Genomic DNA, 20,647 nt, shown 5'->3' on the forward strand with positions numbered 1-20,647 from the left:
AAAAAACCGAATAACCAAACAGAACCAACCGAAATAATTCGATCGGTTCGGTTCGGTTATTTATTATTGTTTGATTAGGTTCAATTTTTATTTTTGAGGCTATTCAGTTTTTGGTTATTCGATTCAGTTCGGTTTTCAGACCGAACCGACCGATGAACACCCCTAGTAGCAAGGTGGGGATTTTATAGAAAACTTATTTCATATAGCATACAACAAGTATATTACATAAGAAAACTGGCTTAATAAAAACATAAAAGCCTTATAAAAAAAAAAAAAAAAAAACATAAAACCCTGAATGAATAATTGAGAGCAGTTTTAATAACAAAATCAAATTACTGATCAAGTTGAATATCCAATTCCATCCCCACAATTTTCCATTCTTTTCTTCTTTTGTTTAATGTCTGATCTGCTGCTACATACATTTGATGACCAAAATCATATTCATATCATATGTGAACGTTGTAGCAGAAGGTTTCAAAGTCTTAAAAGGATATAAATTAATACTTTAAATTTGTTCTTCTATTACTGATCTGCCAAACGGTTCCTCTTCCACATGAGAGGTTTATATGCTGCTTCTTGTTTATTCTCCTGCAGCTTACTCCAGGGGAGTTTGTGTTTAGCCATATGCCTCTTCTTTGCTGATATTCCCAAGTAATCTCCCTGGTTCTGTTTCACAATCATAATTAAATTAATTAAGCTTAATCACTTTTTTTTCTTTTTCCTCTTATTATTAAGGCCAAAGGCTCAATCTAGGACTTCAAATTTTGACTTTATGATCAATCCAGGATTCTACAACAATTTCAATTTTTAGATCTGTTTATGCATCGGGTACCTGTCCAAAGCCCATATCTGATGTGTTGGGTTTGAACAACAAGAAAAAATGAGATTGGGTTGTGAGAGCATAAAATGACATTAGCCTAACCTAGGCCCACATAAGTTTGTATAGCTTTGGGCCGAAGCTTAAAATTTATAAAAATAGAATAAGTCAACACTACCCAACCGGTATATTAATATTTGTTATAAGGTGCTTTCTATGGTTACTTTGTTTTTGACAAAGTAAACCTTACTTGGTTATTTTCACCATTGTCAAAAATAAAGTAACCATAGCCTTTACCTTGTTATAAAATAAAAATATATTAATTTAAAGTTAAAATTAAAATTATAACTTATATTATATTTATATTTATTTTAAAATTATAATTCTTTTATTATGAAAAATCATATTTTTTAAGGTGAGTTTATGGAAAATGAACTTGAGATTTGATTTTCACAATAGTTTTCATCTGGTAATTTGTTAATGATTTATTAAAATGCTAGGATCAATATTAAAATATTAAAATCATTATAAATCTAATCCTAAATGAATATTAAAATTATTATAAAGTTTAGATCTAATAAATCTATATCTAATTATGACTGATCAAACCAATTTATTCAGTTATTGACACCATGATTTTCAGGTCAAAAGTCACTACCTAAATTAATGAATTAAGTATCAAACTAATCTTTGAAGTTGACAGGCATGACTAGTTTAGTCCAAATCGAAATTTAGATATAAACTCAACTCTTAAATTACAATACTACAAGTTAACCTAGATTTAACAAATTTTTAGACATTAAAATTGATTGTATTTGGATTAATTTACCAAAAATGGCCCAACTTCAAAACTGAGCTAATAACTAAACATGTTTGTCAACTTCAAACATCATTTCTACCCTTAATTCCTAAATTAATAGAAACATAGACTAATCGGTTTTAGATGTTCAGCTAGGAAGATAATATGTTGTCCCGAATTCCCTATCCCCTTCCATATCTCTCACACAAAAAATCGCTATTTTTGTGGATCCTTCTAATCCACATAATATATTATTTTAATTAAGTACGGACCACTTCTTATGAAATGGATGTAAAAGACATTGAGAATTCAGGATAACATATTTTCTTGCTCTAGCTCAATCCAATCCAACTCAACCCTTAATTACAGTATACATGAATGAATCCAAGCAATAAAGAAAACTGAATGTGTAGTTTTATAGTCCTCTATTGACTATAAAACTACACATTCAGATCCTAAATTAGCTTTTGGCCTATCAGTAATAATGAAGAGCAATGAATACTAACCTGGAGGCAGAGTCCTTCTTCAACATCACAAACTGGGTACTCACTAGGGCAACAATATTCCGAATCAGTACAGCAAACGGCATTCTGGTAAGGACAGCAACCGTAGATCAAGCAGAAATTATAGAACTCAAAAAGGCAACAACATGTCTCATCACTTGAACAATAAGAGTAGTCACCACATTGAATAGGTGCAGGGGAAGGAGGTGGAGGAGGCACTGGTTTAGGAGGTGGCGGTGACGGTGGCGATGGAGGTGGAGGAGGTGAGGGTGGTGTTGGAGGACTAGTAGGAGAAGGTGCATATGATTCTTTAGTTGGATAAGAAGCCATTGCATTTACAGCACAAACACCATATGTTGAATCAGTGTTTCTTTTTAAATAGAAGTAACCACTCATTCCCCATTCTGTTCCCCATGAGTTTTTCACTATCCAATAATCTTCACCATCTTCGGATCCATAACCAACGATCAAAACAGCATGATCAATCTCATCTGGATTGCTTGAGCAGCTACCATCGTAGACACCCTGTTTATATTAATCAAATTGGATCATTAAGTGGATCTAATTACTTGGAATAAGAGTTAAGGAAGAGATTGTGAGGTTAATTCTATATTCATCAAGCTTGAATTAATATTAGGAAGTTTGGAACAACTTTCGAGTCATTTACAGACTGCGGCAGAGACAACGGTGCTAAGTGGACCCCGACCACAGGAACCACCCTACCAGGGGTGGTTTCGGCCTCCTGTCTCTGGCAGATTTAGAGGTTTGTAAGTGCAAAATGACCTCTAAACCTATTTAGCATTCAACAGAGCAGTTTTGTATTTGCCACTGTTTACAGACAAAGCTATAGGACTGCTTTGAGCTGCTCAAAGTGTTTGGATACGTTGAGCAAGCACTTTGGGCAGCTCGAAATGCATACCATATAATGTTGTCTTTACATGTTGCGAACGATTTCAGAATGACAATTGTAACAAAACTTTCTCCTTTATGAATGTAACATAATATCATTAAATGGATCTAATAATTTGGATTTAGGATTGGCCATTACCAAACAAAAATACGAGTCTTAATATATTCTTAGTTCTCTATATTTGTTCAGAAAAGTCAATTGTTCTCTTATAATTTGAAAACATTCTATTTACATATTCAAATTGCGTGAATAACCCACTGGCTCCTCGAACTTTCTGAAAGTGACTCATCTCTTTGAACTTCCTCACAGTGATTTCTGAACTTGCTTAAAGTGATACAAACTTCGGCTTGTCTTAAAAGAGTTCAATATGTCACTTCAAGCAAGTTCAAGAAATAAATATGATGTTTCCAAAATATAAGAAGACAATTGACTTTTCCGAACAAATATATTACATGTATTGAGTGAAAATATAAGTAATCTTGTAATGATGATAGTTATTAAATGAAAGGTGTAGACTTACACTTGAATAGAGCTGGAAATCCAATGCAGAACCATCGATACCGACACTAATAGGTTGCTGAACCGTAGCACACAAGAGAGCACTGTCTGATTCTGCTACATCTTCATACCCATCAATGGATATAACTTTTATGGTCTCCTTGGTAACATTACAGGTTCCATCAACACCAGTGTAAGGATAGTCAGATTCAGTATCAATCCCTCCATTGCTAATAATCCATTCAAAAGCATAATCCATATACCCTCCTTCACATCCATAATTTGTTGTATCACAATCCACTAGTTCCTGTTCTGATAGGCTAGTCAGGTCTCCAGTTACTATAGCATTTATGCCTTCTATAGCACCCGTTGTAGAAAATGACCAACAACTTCCTGTCCACAACAATAACACATCTCTTCAATATGCAAAACTAATAACACTTCAGCATCACAACAATAAGTCCATGCACGATTATTCGGAGAAAATCGAGATGGATTCTCGATTTCAAACGTCTAGACGGTCCATGTGAGCTTGTTTTTTTAACATTGATTCCTATGAATACCAACATCTAAACTCATCGTGTTAATTTATGGACTCTGCCATTTTAGTTAATGTTTTAACTAAGTTTTTGAATTTAATTGAAGTTACAAGTTCATTGTAGACGTAGCAAGTTACTATTATTTTGTAAAATAACTACTTCTATGGGCTCTAGCATTTTTTGGAAGTTCATATTATTTGTTTTTCAAGAGAGTCGGTCATGCCCTAGCATAGGGTGCGTCGGCCTAGGATCCAGGACTGGAAAGTACCTAATTTTTTTTTTATATTATATTTATATATATGAAAGCTATTTTTTTTAACGAAGGTCTAATTCTTTCTAAAAGCTTATTGATAAAAAAAAAATTAAAAAATCTATTCAACCTTTAAATTTTAATTAGTAACTTATTGCTTATTTTACTTTCAACTAAAAGAATCATGATTCTTGTTGGACACAACCTACTAGTCAAAAGTCAACGTTTACACAGGTTGGACTGTTAGACCAATAGCCTGGCATGTTTTGGTTTTTGATGCAAGCTGGGCTTTTCCCTTGAATGGGACTTTTAAACTATCACATTATATATGGATTAATATATATGTATATACTTGTAATTTATTTATTTGTATCGTCATAAATAGTTAAATATATTTTTATATTTTTCAAATGATATCAAAAATTCATCTACATCACATCCATTTTATCTGCCATCCCATTTATATTAAATAAACAGTTAAATATGTCCCCGTAATTATTAATAACAAACAAATATAAGTTTACTAATGCAATAACTAAAATAATAGAATTATATCAAATAAATTTATCATTCAAATAAGGATGTATTTTATCCGTCGTTAATAATTAAGAACCCATATTCGACTGTTTATTTTATATATGGACATATATGACAAAATAGACAAATCCAATAATATACATGTATTAATCATATATATAATAATTATAATAATTTTATTTTTGGTTACTGTTGAAGGGTCAGGCTCTAAAGATTATTGAAATGAAGTCATAAATATTATTTTTCAAAAAAGTCATCAATATTATTGAATTTCCTAAAATAGGACACAACTTTATTGACATTTGGTGTAATTATATATATATAATTAACGGAAAAACAGAAAAAGTTTGATAAAAAATATATAACACAAAAAAATATTAAAAACATTAGTGTGAGCGTTATTATACTACACATTTTTAAATCATTAAACTTTTTATAAAGAGAAAAAAAAAATTGTAGCCTAATATAATTATAAACCCTTTTATCTATTTCTTTCTACTTTAAGCTTCCACAAAATTCAACGCCCAAAAAGATATATATTATCAAATAAATAAAATCAAAGAGAAAATAATTTAAATCAACATATAACATTAAAGAAAAAGAAAAGGAAAAAAAGTCGTTGAAAAATTACCACAATCTCCTTGATCTTTAACAGGAGTAACAACCCCCTTCTTCCTCCAATCCAAGGTAGAAGGCGCCACACAATTCTGCAAATTCCTCTGACTGCTACTCATTCCATCTCCATATTTCTTCTTCAATGGCTTCTTCACTTTCGATAAATACTTTCCCTTAAATTCCTCATTACTCAAATCAGCAAACCTGTTCAATCCAACACTATGCCCTGAATTTTCCCCCCCATTCTTCTCCACTACAAATTTCAAATTCCTCCGAAAATCCCCCAATCTCTTCTCCGCCTCCTCGACGTGCCGATAAACCTTCCCGTGCTTTTCCCTCCACGCCTGAAACAGTTCCTTAACTCGTTCCTCCGATAGCAACTCGTTCAGATCATTACTCACTACTGAATATTCACTCGGAAGAGTCAAACTCAGGCATGTTAATGGAGCTACAATCAGGAAAATTAGAACCAATTGGGGGTATTTTGGGTAACCCATTTTAATCCAATTGGGGGTTTTGATAGCTTCAATCTGCCAAATTTGTAATGTATTTATTTAAGATCCCTCCCTCTATGCCTACCAGTCAAATAGGATTTTAAATGAGCTAATGATTGTAACTAATGAAAGGGTATTTTGGTATCAAATTGGAATTTTTCTTATGTGAAAAGGACTTAATAATTATATAATAATTGTATCTTTTTTTTTTTTGATTGTGCTAACGAATTAATTTGGTGTATGGTAGTTGCTCATCTGAAAATCAGAGTTCTTGAAAGACATCTAACATTCAAATATGATGTTGAAAGGTTTTTTTTTTATTGTTTGTTAATTAATAATGCATTGGATTGAGGCCATGTATATAATCCAATCTTTCATTTATATTACATTAAAAAAGGAACACGTGGATAATAAATTTATATACAAGAACGAGTTTTTTTTTGTTTAAAGATTGGAGAGCGATATAATAGTATTAAAAAATGAAAAATAATAATGTAAAGAATATATTCCGAAGGCAACTTAATCAAACATATAGTGACAAAAGATTAGGTCTCAGAAACTAAATTACTACAAAAAGATTAGACTGCAAAATGTATTAGCCTCTAAACTTTTCCTAGCAAGAGTATCGGTGACTCGGTTTTCTTCATAGGAAGATATGCGTAACATGAAGTAACACCTGGGAAGTCGGGAAAAGGAAATGCTTCCAATCTTGACGAAGCTTCCAATGTACATCGGTTGAATTAGAATTGAAAAGACTAATCATCGAACTCGAATCCAACTCCAATCAAATCTTTCGCCAACTCTTTGACCAATCGATTTGAATGACACAAATAGTTCCCTGAATCTCTTCTTTAAAAGCGTTAGAAGCAGGAAGGGGAAAGGAAAAGGAAAACCACACCAATTGCGAAAAATCCCTCATGCACCCGCTCGTTGAATATTGATTCAAAATATCTTGGACTTGGTCATTATGTTTGCTGTCAATTTTGAACTGATATTTCTGATTTTTTTTTTCTATTTTAGTTATGTGATTTAGTTTCAGAATATCTGATATTAGTTGAACTTTTTTAGCAATTTTGTTTTTGGTTGTAAGCTTATATAAAAGAAGTCGCTTCAATAGAATAAATACATCAGATTAAAGTGCAATATTTCTGCTGTCAATACCTATAGTTTTTTACTATGTTACTTCATATTTCCAACATTTTTGGTATCAGAACCAAGTTCAATAGAGTAAAAGAGAGAATATCTTTATGGCTACTAATGGGAATTTTCCTTAGTGTTACATAACCTGCCATTTCCAATTTTCAAAAGAGAACGTTATGAGTTCTGGAGCATTAAACTGAAAGCTTTATTCAAGTCTCAAGATCTTTGGGACTTGGTAGAGAATGGATATATTGATCTTGATAAAGACAACCGAGTAAGGGAGAACAGAAAGAAGGATGCAAAAGCATTATTCTTCATTCAACAAGTAGTTGATGAATCAATCTTTTCAAAAATCTTAGCAACAACTACTTCTAAAGAAGCTTGGGTAACATTGCAAACATCTTTTCAAGGTATAATGAGATTGCAATCTTTTAGGTGTGACTTTTGAGACCTTATAAATGAAAGGTGGAGAATCAGTACAAGATTTTCAAGGGTCACAACAATCGTTAATCTAATGTGATCCTTAGGTAAGGAAGTTACTAATGAAACAATTGTTGCAAAAATTCTTAGAAGTTTAACTTCTAAATGTCATGTTGTAGCTGCCATTGACGAGTCTAAGGACTTATCGATTTTTGTGTTTGATGAACTAATGGGCTCATTGCAAGCTCATGAGGCATGATTGAACTTGTTCATTGAGACAAATGAAGCACATGCATTCCAAGTAAAGGGGGAAATCTCTAATCAAAACATAATATGGAATGGAAATGGCAGAGATTCATATCATAGTGGAAGAAGTCGTGGTAGAGGCAGAAGAAGTATCGTCCAATGCTATAAATGCAACAAGTATGTGCATTTCCAAGCTGATTGCTAGTACAAAGATACTGAAGACAACTATGTAGAATTAGAAGATGATGAAAGCAAGTTATTTATGGCTCATTTGTCAATAATGATATTGCAGGAGATGTGTGGTTTATACACAATGACTATTCCAATCATATGTCTGGTATAAGAGAAATATTTAAGGAGCTTGATGAAACTAAAAAGATGCAGGTGAAACTTGGTGATAATAAAGCTATCCAAGTTGAAGGAAAGAGGACAGTAGCAATCAAAACCAGCAACGATAAAGTTAAACTCCTCCATGATGTTCAATTTGTTCTTAATCTAGCGCATAGTTTGCTGAGTGTGAGGAATTGATTGCTAATTGTTATTCAATAATGTTTGATGATGGAGCACGTATTATCAAAGATAAAATATCAGGACAAACAATGTCTAATGTTCACATGACTAGCAACAAAATGTTTCCACTTGACGTTTCAACTGTGGTATATTTTGCTCTAGTTGTTGGTGAAAAAAATGAATCAAAGCTATGGCATTTGCGACATGGGAATCTAAATGTGAACGAATTGAAGTTGTTGAATAAAAAAGGTATGATTCATGGACCACCAAAAATTAAATCATTTGATTTATGTGAGGGATGTGCATATGGAAAACAAACAAGAAAGCCATGTCCGGTTAACGGGGCTTGGAGGGCTTCTAAGTGTCTTGAATTAATTCATGTTTATTTTTGGGGACTGATGTGCCTCGACATAACGCTCAAAGACTCATTAAGAGATAAGTGTATCGCGTCGTTATCAAGTAATAAAATCTGAAAAGTCCATGTATCGAATCCACGAAATTTATACGCCAAGTATCAAACTCGGTTTTGGATCGTTATTTAGACGATGGAAAATTGATTTGAATTTGTTTTTATATTAATCTACTCCTAATGTAATCCAGAGTAATTCATAAATTCCCAAGAATGTAAATGGTAGTGGTACGATAAAACAAATATTCAAACATTATTCGATTTATGATTATAAGGAATTCAATATGGCATAAACATACTTAAAGATTGAACCGACTTATCCTCCTAAGGTACTTAGCACACAATTCATTTGTTACAGGTCATAACTAACTCTAAGGGTTTAGAAATTCGGATCTGTTACTGTGGTGTCGTCAATACCTACAATCTCTGGTATAGACAGTCAGATTAGACTCGTAATATGAACCTAGAAACTATTAGGACTTTTGAATGATTCAATTAATATGCTACACAGACATTAAAGAACTCATAAATATGAAAACTAAACTGCATTGATAATTGTATTAATGATGAAGAAATAAAGTGTCTTAGGATACAACTAATTCAGAATTCATAGAGAGATCTATAAAAGCAAACAAGAATAAGAGGGTAAAGCTCCCTTTTGAAACTTGTCGACTCAAGCGGTCGTCTTTCTGAATTTGGCGTGGTTGTGAACTTGAGAACTTGTGGGATGATGGTGGATGGGGTTTTTGCAGGTGTTAATGGCAGGATGGAAGAAGATGAATTAATTCTCAAGGGGAAAAAAATTAATTCTCAAGCTTAAACCGGCTAACAATGGCTTAAAATTAATTCTTCATTTTGAAAACTGATTACATATTGATTAAAAACTATGAACTAATAAAACTCTATGAACTAATTAAAAAAGGCATAATGCTTCCCCGGCCCCCTTAACTTGTCTAAATTGGTCATTTTACCCCCTCAACTCATCGAATGTCCTATTTACCTCCTTAACTCCATAAAAGTGGTATTTCTCACCCCCTCAACTTGTCCATTTATCCCCCCAACTCATAAAATGTTCTATTTACCCCCTTAACTCAATAAAAGTGGTATTTTTTACCCCTTACAATCCGTTATCGAAGCCTAAATTGATAACGTTTTTTAAATGTTAAACTTATATTTATGCTATTTTGTAAGTGGAACCTAAATTGATACTTTCCCAAAAATCATAGGCCTATTTTGGTACATTATCCCTACATATAATGTATTTAACTTGTTTATATTAATGTCTTGTTATTTGTATTTTTTATTCGTTCTTTCTCTTTTTAACTTTTTTGACTACTATAAATGGATAAGAAATACAATTTTTTATGGAGTTAAGAGGGTAAATAGGATCATAAGTGGTGAGAAATACCACTTTTATGGAGTTAAGGGGGTAAATAGGATATTCGATGAGTTGTGAATGGGTAAAATGACAAATTTAGACAAGTTAATGGGGTGTGAAATACCATTTTTATGGAGTTAAGGGGGGTAAATAGGACATTCGATGAGTTGGAGGAGTAAAATGACCAATTTGGACAAGTTAAAGGGGCTGGAGAAGCATTAAGCCATTAAAAAATTATGAACTACAAACCAATCTCTACAAAATAAAATTATGAACTGATTCGTTTACTACAAAAACTAATTATAAAACTAAAAACTAATTACTAATTATCTTTTTTTGGGATGGAAACCCAAATCTTTATAAAAAGCTGAAAATATCCTAAAAATTTGTCAAAATATTTCTGCGGGATTTTTATTCAAATTTGAAAATGAGATTGAGTCCAATGAATCTGGTCATGAACTCCTCTAATTTTGAACCTTAAAAATTTTCACTTTAATCTCTAAAAATCTGCACATAATCTCAAAAATATCATTAGATAATTATCCAGAATTAATTAATTATTTTATCAAAAAATACTTTTTAATTACCAAATCAAAATTGATTTATTTTTGTAAGTTAATTTCTTAATTTTTGGTACAGATTAATATCAAAATAACATATGAAAAATTAATTTATTAAAAGTGGTAAAATACTTATTGGATTGGATTGGTCTGAAAAAGATTTGAATGGAGAACCTATGATAGAATTGAACTATACCAACAACATACACATTATTCGAAGAAAAATGGTTAGTCATCCACAACAGTCGAGGAGAATTGGGTATCTAAATTGTAAACCTTTTTAGATATAATCAATTACATATAAGTTAATTAGAGAAAAAAAATAAATGTCGTTATTATTTTCATATATGTTAGAAGTCAAGTTTTTTGCGCAATTATTAAAAGGTGCACACAAGAGGGATTTTTAAGTTCTTGAGTGGACCTAGGAATCCAAGATGGAATTTTTCAGTCCTTAAGTCCTTCAGCAATCATTTAGTTTCTTAAAAGTCAAGTGTTACGCACAATTATTTTTTTAAAAATACTAAAAATTATTTGGGAATTAATTTTCTTGGCACGTCTGCATCGTATCCACACGCGTCAATGTTAAAATTAGGATATTTTAAAAAGATCGCTAACAATAAGAACTGACCATTTATATTAATTCAGGTACTATATATAAGAGTACATAACCAATCTATTAAAGGTGCACACACTCGAATTTCACTGTCAAGAAAATATAACTTGAAAGAACAATAAAACAATTGAAGCAAGTTGTTGCAATTGCAGAGGAATTAATGGGTGATCTAGCCCTTAGTATTGTCTTTTTTTTTTTTTTTGGGTGAATTTTGATACATTCAATTTTTTTATAACATTTCTACATTATTCAATTAAATATCTACCTAAGAACCATATACATATATGTTAAAAGACTAGATAGTTTGTTTTTGTTTTTCTTTCGTGAAGAAAAATAATAAGATATATCATATATTACAAAATTAACCGGCTCAAAATATATATATAAAAAATTATGATATAGTATTAATATAAGCATTTATTTGTTTATGTGGAATGTTAAATATGTATCATACTTGAATAATAATTTAGAATGGAAAAGAAGGTAATGAGAAGTAATTATAGATATTTATTTTGTCCGGGGTAACTTCTCATTTTTGGTAATCTTTACTCTTTTAAAACATTCTTATTTTATATAGTAATATTTTGCTATAAATTATAGTTAAGCATATCTTACAAAAGGGAAAAGAAATATTCTTAATAGTCTATAAAATTGGTGGAATGTTTATGTTATAAAGATTTAATCAATCAATTAGGATATTAATTATTAATTAAAAGAATGTTATCTTTTAACTAAATATGTCTACAATGAAATTTAATTTGTCATGAATCGATCTAAGATTTTTAATTTATCATGAATTGGTCTAAGACTACCAATAATTGGTTTCTATTATAAGAATTTAGTGCACTTAGAAATAAGTATAGTATTTTATGACCCAAAATTATAAAGGGGCTCCAAGGCCCAAGGCCAAATCCATTCTAATAAGTTGGCACATAAACCCAAACCAATTCTGATTAATCTGTATTAGCACCTATTAGTCTCTAATTGATTACCAGGCTCTCTATATAAAGAAGCCACTTGGTCTGAGGGACTAAGACAAAAGGTTGAGAGAGAATAAGACAAAAGAAGTAGTTGAAGGAAGTAAAGGAACTCATTGTGCTTCTTCCTCATTTAATATCCTCCACCCACCAGGTAATAACCATTTACAAGTTCCCTTTTTCTATATTATTTCTTTTCTTATAATATTTCTTTTTTCCTCCTGCTACCTTTTATCATTCTAAATTTTTATTGGTCATTTAGGCACTACTCTCTCTTCCTCTCTTTTCTTTTATGACGTTTTCGGTCCATTGAAACCTTGATGGAAAGTCTCTAGGTTCTAGAGATAATCCATTGAAGCTCCAAAAGACCTAAACTACTACTTTCCAGTCTAAAAGTCATGTGTTTTTTATCTGTAAAAATCCATCATTTTATAATATTTATTGTTTCATTAAAACTTTGGTAGAAAGTATAATCTACTGAAAAGATCTAAACTTCAAACAAGAAAAGACTTTGAAAGACATGGAAAGTAGGTTCCACTTTCCAGATCTGAAAATCCTCTCTTTTTTCTGGAAAAGTCCATTCCTTTAACATTTCTTATTCACTTCATCTCCTCACTCTACATTAGGAAAAGGAAACACCAACAAATCATAAAAAATGATGTTCTTGTTGTTATCTTTTTACACAGTTGGGATCAACCCATGAACCCCTCACTGAACAGAACACTAGAAAATCATAAAAAGGAGTTTTTTTTCCCTTTCCACAGAGGATCCTTTTTGCCAAAAGCCACAAGAAAGCAGCAAAGCAAATAGTCGCGTCTAAATATCCCAAATCTGTAGTAAACCCATGAACAGCCACGTGATCTGCATTCCGAGTTCAAAAAACTCAGAAAAAACACACAAACAGTTAGCTAAATCTCTGTAAAAGAGTAAAGTACAAACAGAAAAACACAAAAAGCGACTTACCTTAGGAGAAACCACATGCATGAGTAGATCAGACCTCTGAGGGACCTCGAAAGAATCCAAAGATGGATGTCGGCCTTCCAAAGGGTTCGAACCGTCTGTAAACCCCGTAGACAGGGTAGATCGGAGTGGTTCAACTCCGTTTCACCCGTAAAACTAGAGAAAATAGTCATTGAAATGTCTGACTAGAGCCGAACCATTTCGAGAGGAAGAGAGAATGTCACACCCGACCCTAAACGACCTCAATCGGCATCGGGCGTGAATTAGAAAGATTATAATCAATACTTAGGAGTCTCCAATTTAACCAAATATCATTATATTACAATTAAATACTAAAGTTCTAACCATAATTCTAACAATAAGTAGCCAACTGCCAAACCTCGTCTAAACGGTCAGTAACCTTCTCTATATCCTGTACTTTATCACCTAAAAACATTAAAACATTTAAAAACGTGAGACAAAAATCTCAGTAAGAAACTATCAGCTATAAAAACCAACTTTACTTAATATAGCTACATATATACATTTATAAAGGGATTTAATCAAAACCTTATAAAATATACTCAAAACTTAAGTTCATAATATAGTCAAAGTAGTAAACCAAAACCATAAAAATGTATAATCTTGTATCCATTCTTGAGTTCAAAACCTTATAAAATATTGTAATCAAATAAGTGTTTTATCAAACCAACTCGTATTTAATCAAACGTAAAACCTTATATCAAAATCAATCATAACCGAAAACATAATCCAAATGAACTTAAAACATTGTATCCATCATCGAGTTTCTCCCCTTAAGTATCAATTCATAACCACATATATCGTCGAGACGTCTCTTAACATTGCATATCCTATATGGTCTTAGCCAACACTTCTTTGCCAGACCCAATAGGTCTTCAGACTGTGTACACATGCCATGTCCCTCACTGAACATGGTCTTCAAATATAAAACCACCGATCCGGATAACTCTCGATGGATATAAAATCATAAAATCATAACGTATCAAATTTCCTTTCACAATCAAATTCCAAACTATTTCATAACCATAAATCATTTGGCTTCAATTAGCCATTTTGTATCATAAAAATCATATTTGGACTTCAATCCAAAATAATAACAATGATAACCGCAACAGATTTCTCAATCCAAAAACAATTCGTAAGAAATCATCAAATTCATTTTGTTCAATATAGATATATATTGAAACCAAAAACATATATGTATATATGTAAATCAACCAAATTAAGCCTTAAATCAACATAATCAAGTAAAATCTGAAATTCACATAGAAGCATAATCAATAGCTTCATTTGAACCATAATTTCATAATAAAAAGCAAAATCGTGAAAAACTCCAATTTTACAAAATTCCTGCATAACCCTAAAATATCAATTTTTGAAACTTCTTTGATTATATATATATCTGTATACATAAAACTCAAAATATAATTGATAGTTACTTACCTTGGCTAAAATACACCCGTTCAATTCTCATCTAAATCCTGTTTAAGACGTTTCGCTCCAAACATTGCCGAAACTCAAAAACTCTTCAGTTAGGACTTAGATCTATACATAAGGATGCTATGTTTTAAATTTCAAGTGATTCGGACGGTCGAATCTCCGTAAATCAAAGAAACGATGAAGAAACGGTTCGGAATCGATAATCTGCAGAAGAAGCAGAAAGAAAAAGAAAAGAAAAAGGAAGATGGCGATGACACTGGAACAATTTGGAATATATATCCAAATTTAGCGAATATCACGTTTGATCATCCATCTTTCTATAACCTTTTAAAAATTATTCTAAACTTTTAATTTACACATAACACCATCAAATTAACTCCAAACTTTTCCTATAACACCAAATAAAAATCACATACCCAATAGTTATAATATATACTAATGTCTATGTATAAATTCTAGAAATTTAGACCCGGACGTGATAATTCTCCCCACCTTAAAAAAATTTCGTCCTCGAAATTCAAATTCTCTAATCTAAATTTTATTCCTCAAATAATCTTCAAGATCACAACATTATTTCACATTATTAAGATTCCTCATAATCATCATAAGACCACAAATTCTCATGTTTCCTTCCATTAACGTCATCATTTGTCAATATCAACATCTTTGTAACACTAATTTAAGTATAACTCTTAGTAACTCTAAACTTCAATATAGTTAATTCCATCGCCATAATCCACAATAAAACTTCAAATATCATTCATATCTTCCTAACATACACCAAATCTCCATTTAATAAATTGAAATTACAATTGATTCCATCAATTGCATATATAGCAAATATATTTCACCTATCGCCAAGTTCTACAGACTTCAAAAAAAATCATGTTTGAACCACTAATATGTACGCTATTATATTTTCCTTAACCTTTAAATAATCTGAATCAATGATTTGCATCAACATATAATCTTACTTCATCATAATAATAATACTTATATCTATAATTTTTCATTCCAATCATGATGAATATGAACTCCAAATCATCATCATCAATCAAATATAAACATTATATCGATAACATATTTCCTATATGAATATCACCTTGACTTATTTATTTTCGTAAAACCTCTATAATCAAATCCTTACGATAAGAAAAATCAATATAGATCATTCTTATACTCATCATCCTACATCCCATTAATAACTCCAAATAAATTTAAGTTTCTCATCAAACTATATGGATAACAAATACGATTTACTTAAATCGCAATGTGAAAGCTTTTGAAATCTCCAAGCAATATATGTAAATTTAGACTATAATCCTCGAAACTTCAATCTTTTCTTCAAACCATAAAAACCATATAACCAAGGAAAATAGAGTACCTAAATTACGATAATCATTTTTTTTTTTGTCTTCTCCAAACTCCAAATAATATCTTTATACCCATAAAAGTCAATAAATCTATAATATCATTCGATTTTCTTATTTGACATATAAACGCTCAATTTGATCCTTATATAAACTTAAACCATAATCACACAAACTTCAACTCAAAATAACTTCTTTCATCTTTATCTCTTAATTTCCTACCTCAAACTGTGCTTAAGATCAGCAAAATTTGGCCTCAAAATTCATATCTTAATTATTTCCTCAAACATCAAATATATTCTCCCACTTTACTTCTCATTGATCACTACCATCGGTATCTCTCTAAACATCATTTATATAACTCTCAATAATTCTAAACCTCAACCCGATAAAATTCAACAATAGATCTGCAATTTGAATTCGGATATCATTTATTCCAATTACGATTCCATAACTTGTTAAGCTCATATCATAATCTCCAATTTATAATCAACCTCCAAAACAATTAATTGAAATCTCCACATTTTCGCTTTCTTAATCACATATATATTAACTCCAAAACTCATCATATCATTTCAATGTCTCCTAACCTTACTTCACATCTAAGATACGTATATTTTTAAGCTAACTATTAAACTCTCAAATATCAATTCTAAGTCATACTTAATATCATGTATGTAACCCATGTCGCACAATATCAAATAATTTACTGATTTTCAAACACCCAATATTTTACTAACCATCAAATCTCATTTCTACTCCTCATTAGCTAGTTACTCAATCCTCGAAAAATTTCAAATTATTTCTTAGCTATCACCAAATATTCATATTCCTCAATTACTATCAATTATTTCTTAGGCATTACTAAATATCAATATTCCTCAATTACTATAAACCTTAGGTCCGAAGAATTTAACCTAGAGCTCTGATACCAAACTGTCACACCCGACCCTAAACGACCTCAATCGGCATCGGACGTGAATTAGAAAGATTATAATCAATACTTAGGAGTATCCAATTTAACCAAATATCATTATATTACAATTAAATACTAAAGTTCTAACCATAATTCTAACAATAAGTAGCCAACTGCCAAACCTCGTCTAAACGGTCGGTAACCACTACAAGAAATTTGATATTTTATGACGCATGAAAATTGTCATGAAAATATGATTTTTCGTCACAATACATAATAGGTGACGAAAATTCAACGTTACAGTGATCGTCATGGTAGGAGCGTGGTATTATGTATATATGACAAATTTTTATTTTGTCATAAATGATTTAATTTTATATGACGAGCTAAAACAAGTGTCATTATACTATTTTGTTTCAGTGACACTTATTTTGTCACTATTATTGTAAAATAGTTGTCGCATTAGACTTCCTTTCGTCATGAATAGTTAACATTTAAATGACATAAATTCATTTTTTGTCATCTATTTATATAGTTTAAGTGACAAATTTCAATACGAGATTGAAATTATAGAATTTTATTGACGCTATACTTACCATACTTTTTGTAACTTAAAATCTAATTTCGTCATAAAAAGTAAATATTTAGTTGACGAAATTCATTTTTCGTCATAAAAAATTATAGTTGACGTGACAAATATCTATATATTTAATGTCATTATACTCATAATTTGTCACATTAATATTAAATTTGTAACTTAAGAGTATTAATTAGTGAATTATTTTATGATAATAGTACACATTTATTGACAAATATTACAAAATACTTTTTATCATTTAATTAAAATACATTATGAAATTACAATATTAACTAAATTCCGAAAGAAAACAAAAATTTAAATAAATAATTAATATTCCATAATTAAAAATAACATCTCTAGAATATTTAACACAACAAACATAAATATATTCTTTAGAAAATACAAAAAGCTATCATGTTCAATCGAGAAAACAATTCTTCATTTCTCCATGCTTATAGTTGCGACCTCCCAATTGTGAAAAGAAATTCCTACATGTGTTTCACGTACACTTATTAGTACAATTGCGTGTATATATAGTAAGGTAAAACATAAATGAACACATACAATTTATTATGGAAATCAACTCAAATTTTCACCAGTTTTGGTTGTGCAAAATCAGTACCCTCAAACAAAGAGTCTGTTTCAATAGTTGATTGAGCTGTGGATTTTCAGAGATACCCTTCTTATGCTTTGAAGAACTTTGTTCACAGTCGTCACCGCCAAAGTGTGTGTCACCTAAATCAACGATCAAAATGTTCTCCTGCCCAACATTGTTTGCCTTTTTGTCAAGACTATATGCAATGGCTTCAATTGTAGGGTTCATTCATTATGCTCATAACTATAAGTCCAACTGATTGCTTGAAATTGGGAATCATTGAAATAAGTAGGAAACAGTTACAATTGGATATTGTACAGTTGATCCAAGATAGGCCCTAAATATTTCATGCATCATAGTAAGAACTATAGCTAAAATCTCCTCAATAGAGAACTGTTTCTCCTCACACTTGTGTGTAACAACAATCATAGGCATAACCAAGACTAGAAACTACCTTAAATGGCCAATGCTTCATGTCACTCTCTATAGAAGAATCAGAGTATTGCCTACCAATCAAAATCTGCACAACAAGTGAGAAAAGGATAATAAAAAAATACATGAATCAGAGAATAAGAAAGTAGTGTTTCTTATCATTTATGTAAGGAAAACAAAGCTTGCAAAAAATCATGAGAAACCAAAAACAAAATACACAATTTCATTTTATCACTGGAGCGAAATAAACAAGGCAATACAACATGCAAGAAATTTACAAAGCAGCACCTAGATGATAGACTGTAAAGAAATAAAAAAAAATGAGATAAACAATTTTTACAATATTAGCCCACAAGTCCCGAAACCTTTAACATCTAATGCAAATGAATTGTCAGAAATTAAGCTAGTTACATCAAATTATCAAAGGAAAACATTATTTGCAAATCAGCAGAACTGATTGCGTGCTATTTTCAAGCCCTTTAGTAAGTCTTCACCATATTCTCACCCAAATGTTGAGCCACTTTCAGCACCAACAAATTGAGTTTATCAACACTTCAAGCAGTCAAAATCGAAGTTAAACTTTCAGCACCAATGAATTGAGTTATCCAAAAGGGTAAGCGAAGGCCAAAAAGAACATACAGAAAGAGTAAAGGAAACAACAAACTATAGAAAAACCTGAAAAATTAAATGGAGGTCATGTTATTCATAATCGAACAGGAATCAAACAATACATGTGATGATGTGGCAAAAGAATGAAATATCAGGGTTTCACTGAAATTAACATAGTCACCGATAGTGGATGATCAAGTGATGAATTAAAGGAAAAAAAAGTAGTCCGAAAGGAATCAGAAGAGGATACCTGATAAAGTTCTCGTGAAAATGGAGTCGACGATCAACGTTGGCTTCACTAAAGCTCCAGAGAAGGAATCGAATCTGATTTAGGAAGGACGATGGCAAGTTAGGCATCAGAATGACGAAGAGAAAAAAGAGCAGGGTTCGTGCAGAGAGGGAGAGTTCAGGGATATCGTGATAAGGAGGAGGAGGTTATTTTATCAAGGCATATCTCAAAGCAAACATATAGGTGCCTCGTTGGCTATTGGATATGCATTTTTCATTGTTTTTATTTTTCATTTAAAAGAATGAATTATTTGTAAAGATATACTTCCTTTCCTCCAATCAACTTAGTTTTGAATTATTTCAAATTTTTAAGTAAAAGTACAAAAATTATCCATATATAAAGATGTTTTTATGATTAAAAAGTTCATAAGCACAGAATTTGAGTTTTCTCTATTTGTAAATAAATATTTTTTCTAAAATTATAAAGAACTTTCTAGGTTGCAAATATTGATTAAAAAGTCTGCATCGTTTTTTTTTTATGAAAACTAATTAAAACTAAATTTATATAAAATAAAATATCAGATTAATGTAAGATAATTATAATGATTTAATATTATAATAGTTAGAATTATAAAGTGTATAAATTAATATTAAGCTTTAAATAATATATTAATTTATTTATAATGGTCATATTAGTTTTGAAAAAAATTAACAAATTACAATGATAAAATTATAATAATTCCTAAATATACTGTTAATTAAAAAAATGATTCAAATTAAATCAAAACTAAATCAGATAATTAAATTAAAATATACTGGTTATTAGATTTGGTTTGATCAATGAACCCAAAGAATCATTTGTCATAATTTGAATGAGATTTGATTTTTTTAAGTAAATATTACTCTCGAAATATAAATTCAATAAATAGTTCGTCATTTAATAATTATAATACAATAAAAAATAAAAAATCGTCATTAATTAACATTATTTGGTGATTATTTTTATATGGCCACATCAATAAATAAGCATGACACTATCTAAATACCGTCCTCACAAGATAAAGAAAATGAAAAAATTGTTGGTTAATATTGATTATTTATGACGAAAACAATCATCATGAGAAATAGTACATACTATGACGACATAAAATCATTAGTATCAATTAATATAACAGTGACAATTATTAAATAATTGTTACAATAATATTAGAATACATGACCTCAAATAAAAATGGTCACTAAAAGATAACAATAAATGACAAAATCCAAGCTGTCACAATT

At 30.6% G+C, this 20,647-nt stretch overlaps 1 protein-coding gene and 1 long non-coding RNA gene across 2 annotated transcripts; both read right to left on the bottom strand.

The window, feature by feature from the left end:
* Nucleotides 1–324: 324 nt before the first annotated feature.
* Nucleotides 325–6,025, bottom strand: LOC136233004 (low-temperature-induced cysteine proteinase-like). Its single transcript, XM_066022515.1, has 4 exons — nt 5,485–6,025; nt 3,550–3,920; nt 2,123–2,644; nt 325–666 (listed from the first exon to the last, which is right to left on the bottom strand). Exons 1-4 carry the CDS (start codon nt 5,963–5,965, stop codon nt 523–525), a joined length of 1,518 nt encoding a protein of 505 aa, XP_065878587.1. The 5' UTR covers nt 5,966–6,025; the 3' UTR covers nt 325–522.
* Nucleotides 6,026–17,821: 11,796 nt separating this feature from the next.
* On the bottom strand, nt 17,822–19,597 carry LOC136233931 (uncharacterized). The gene is made up of 4 exons (XR_010690988.1): nt 19,389–19,597; nt 18,552–18,617; nt 18,125–18,262; nt 17,822–17,990 (listed from the first exon to the last, which is right to left on the bottom strand). It is a non-coding gene; the product is annotated as an uncharacterized lncRNA (long non-coding RNA).
* Between the last annotated feature and the right edge of the window lie 1,050 nt (nt 19,598–20,647).

The sequence above is a fragment of the Euphorbia lathyris genome, chromosome 6 (genome assembly GCF_963576675.1).
Source record: "Euphorbia lathyris chromosome 6, ddEupLath1.1, whole genome shotgun sequence".
Classification (NCBI taxonomy): Eukaryota; Viridiplantae; Streptophyta; class Magnoliopsida; order Malpighiales; family Euphorbiaceae; genus Euphorbia; species Euphorbia lathyris.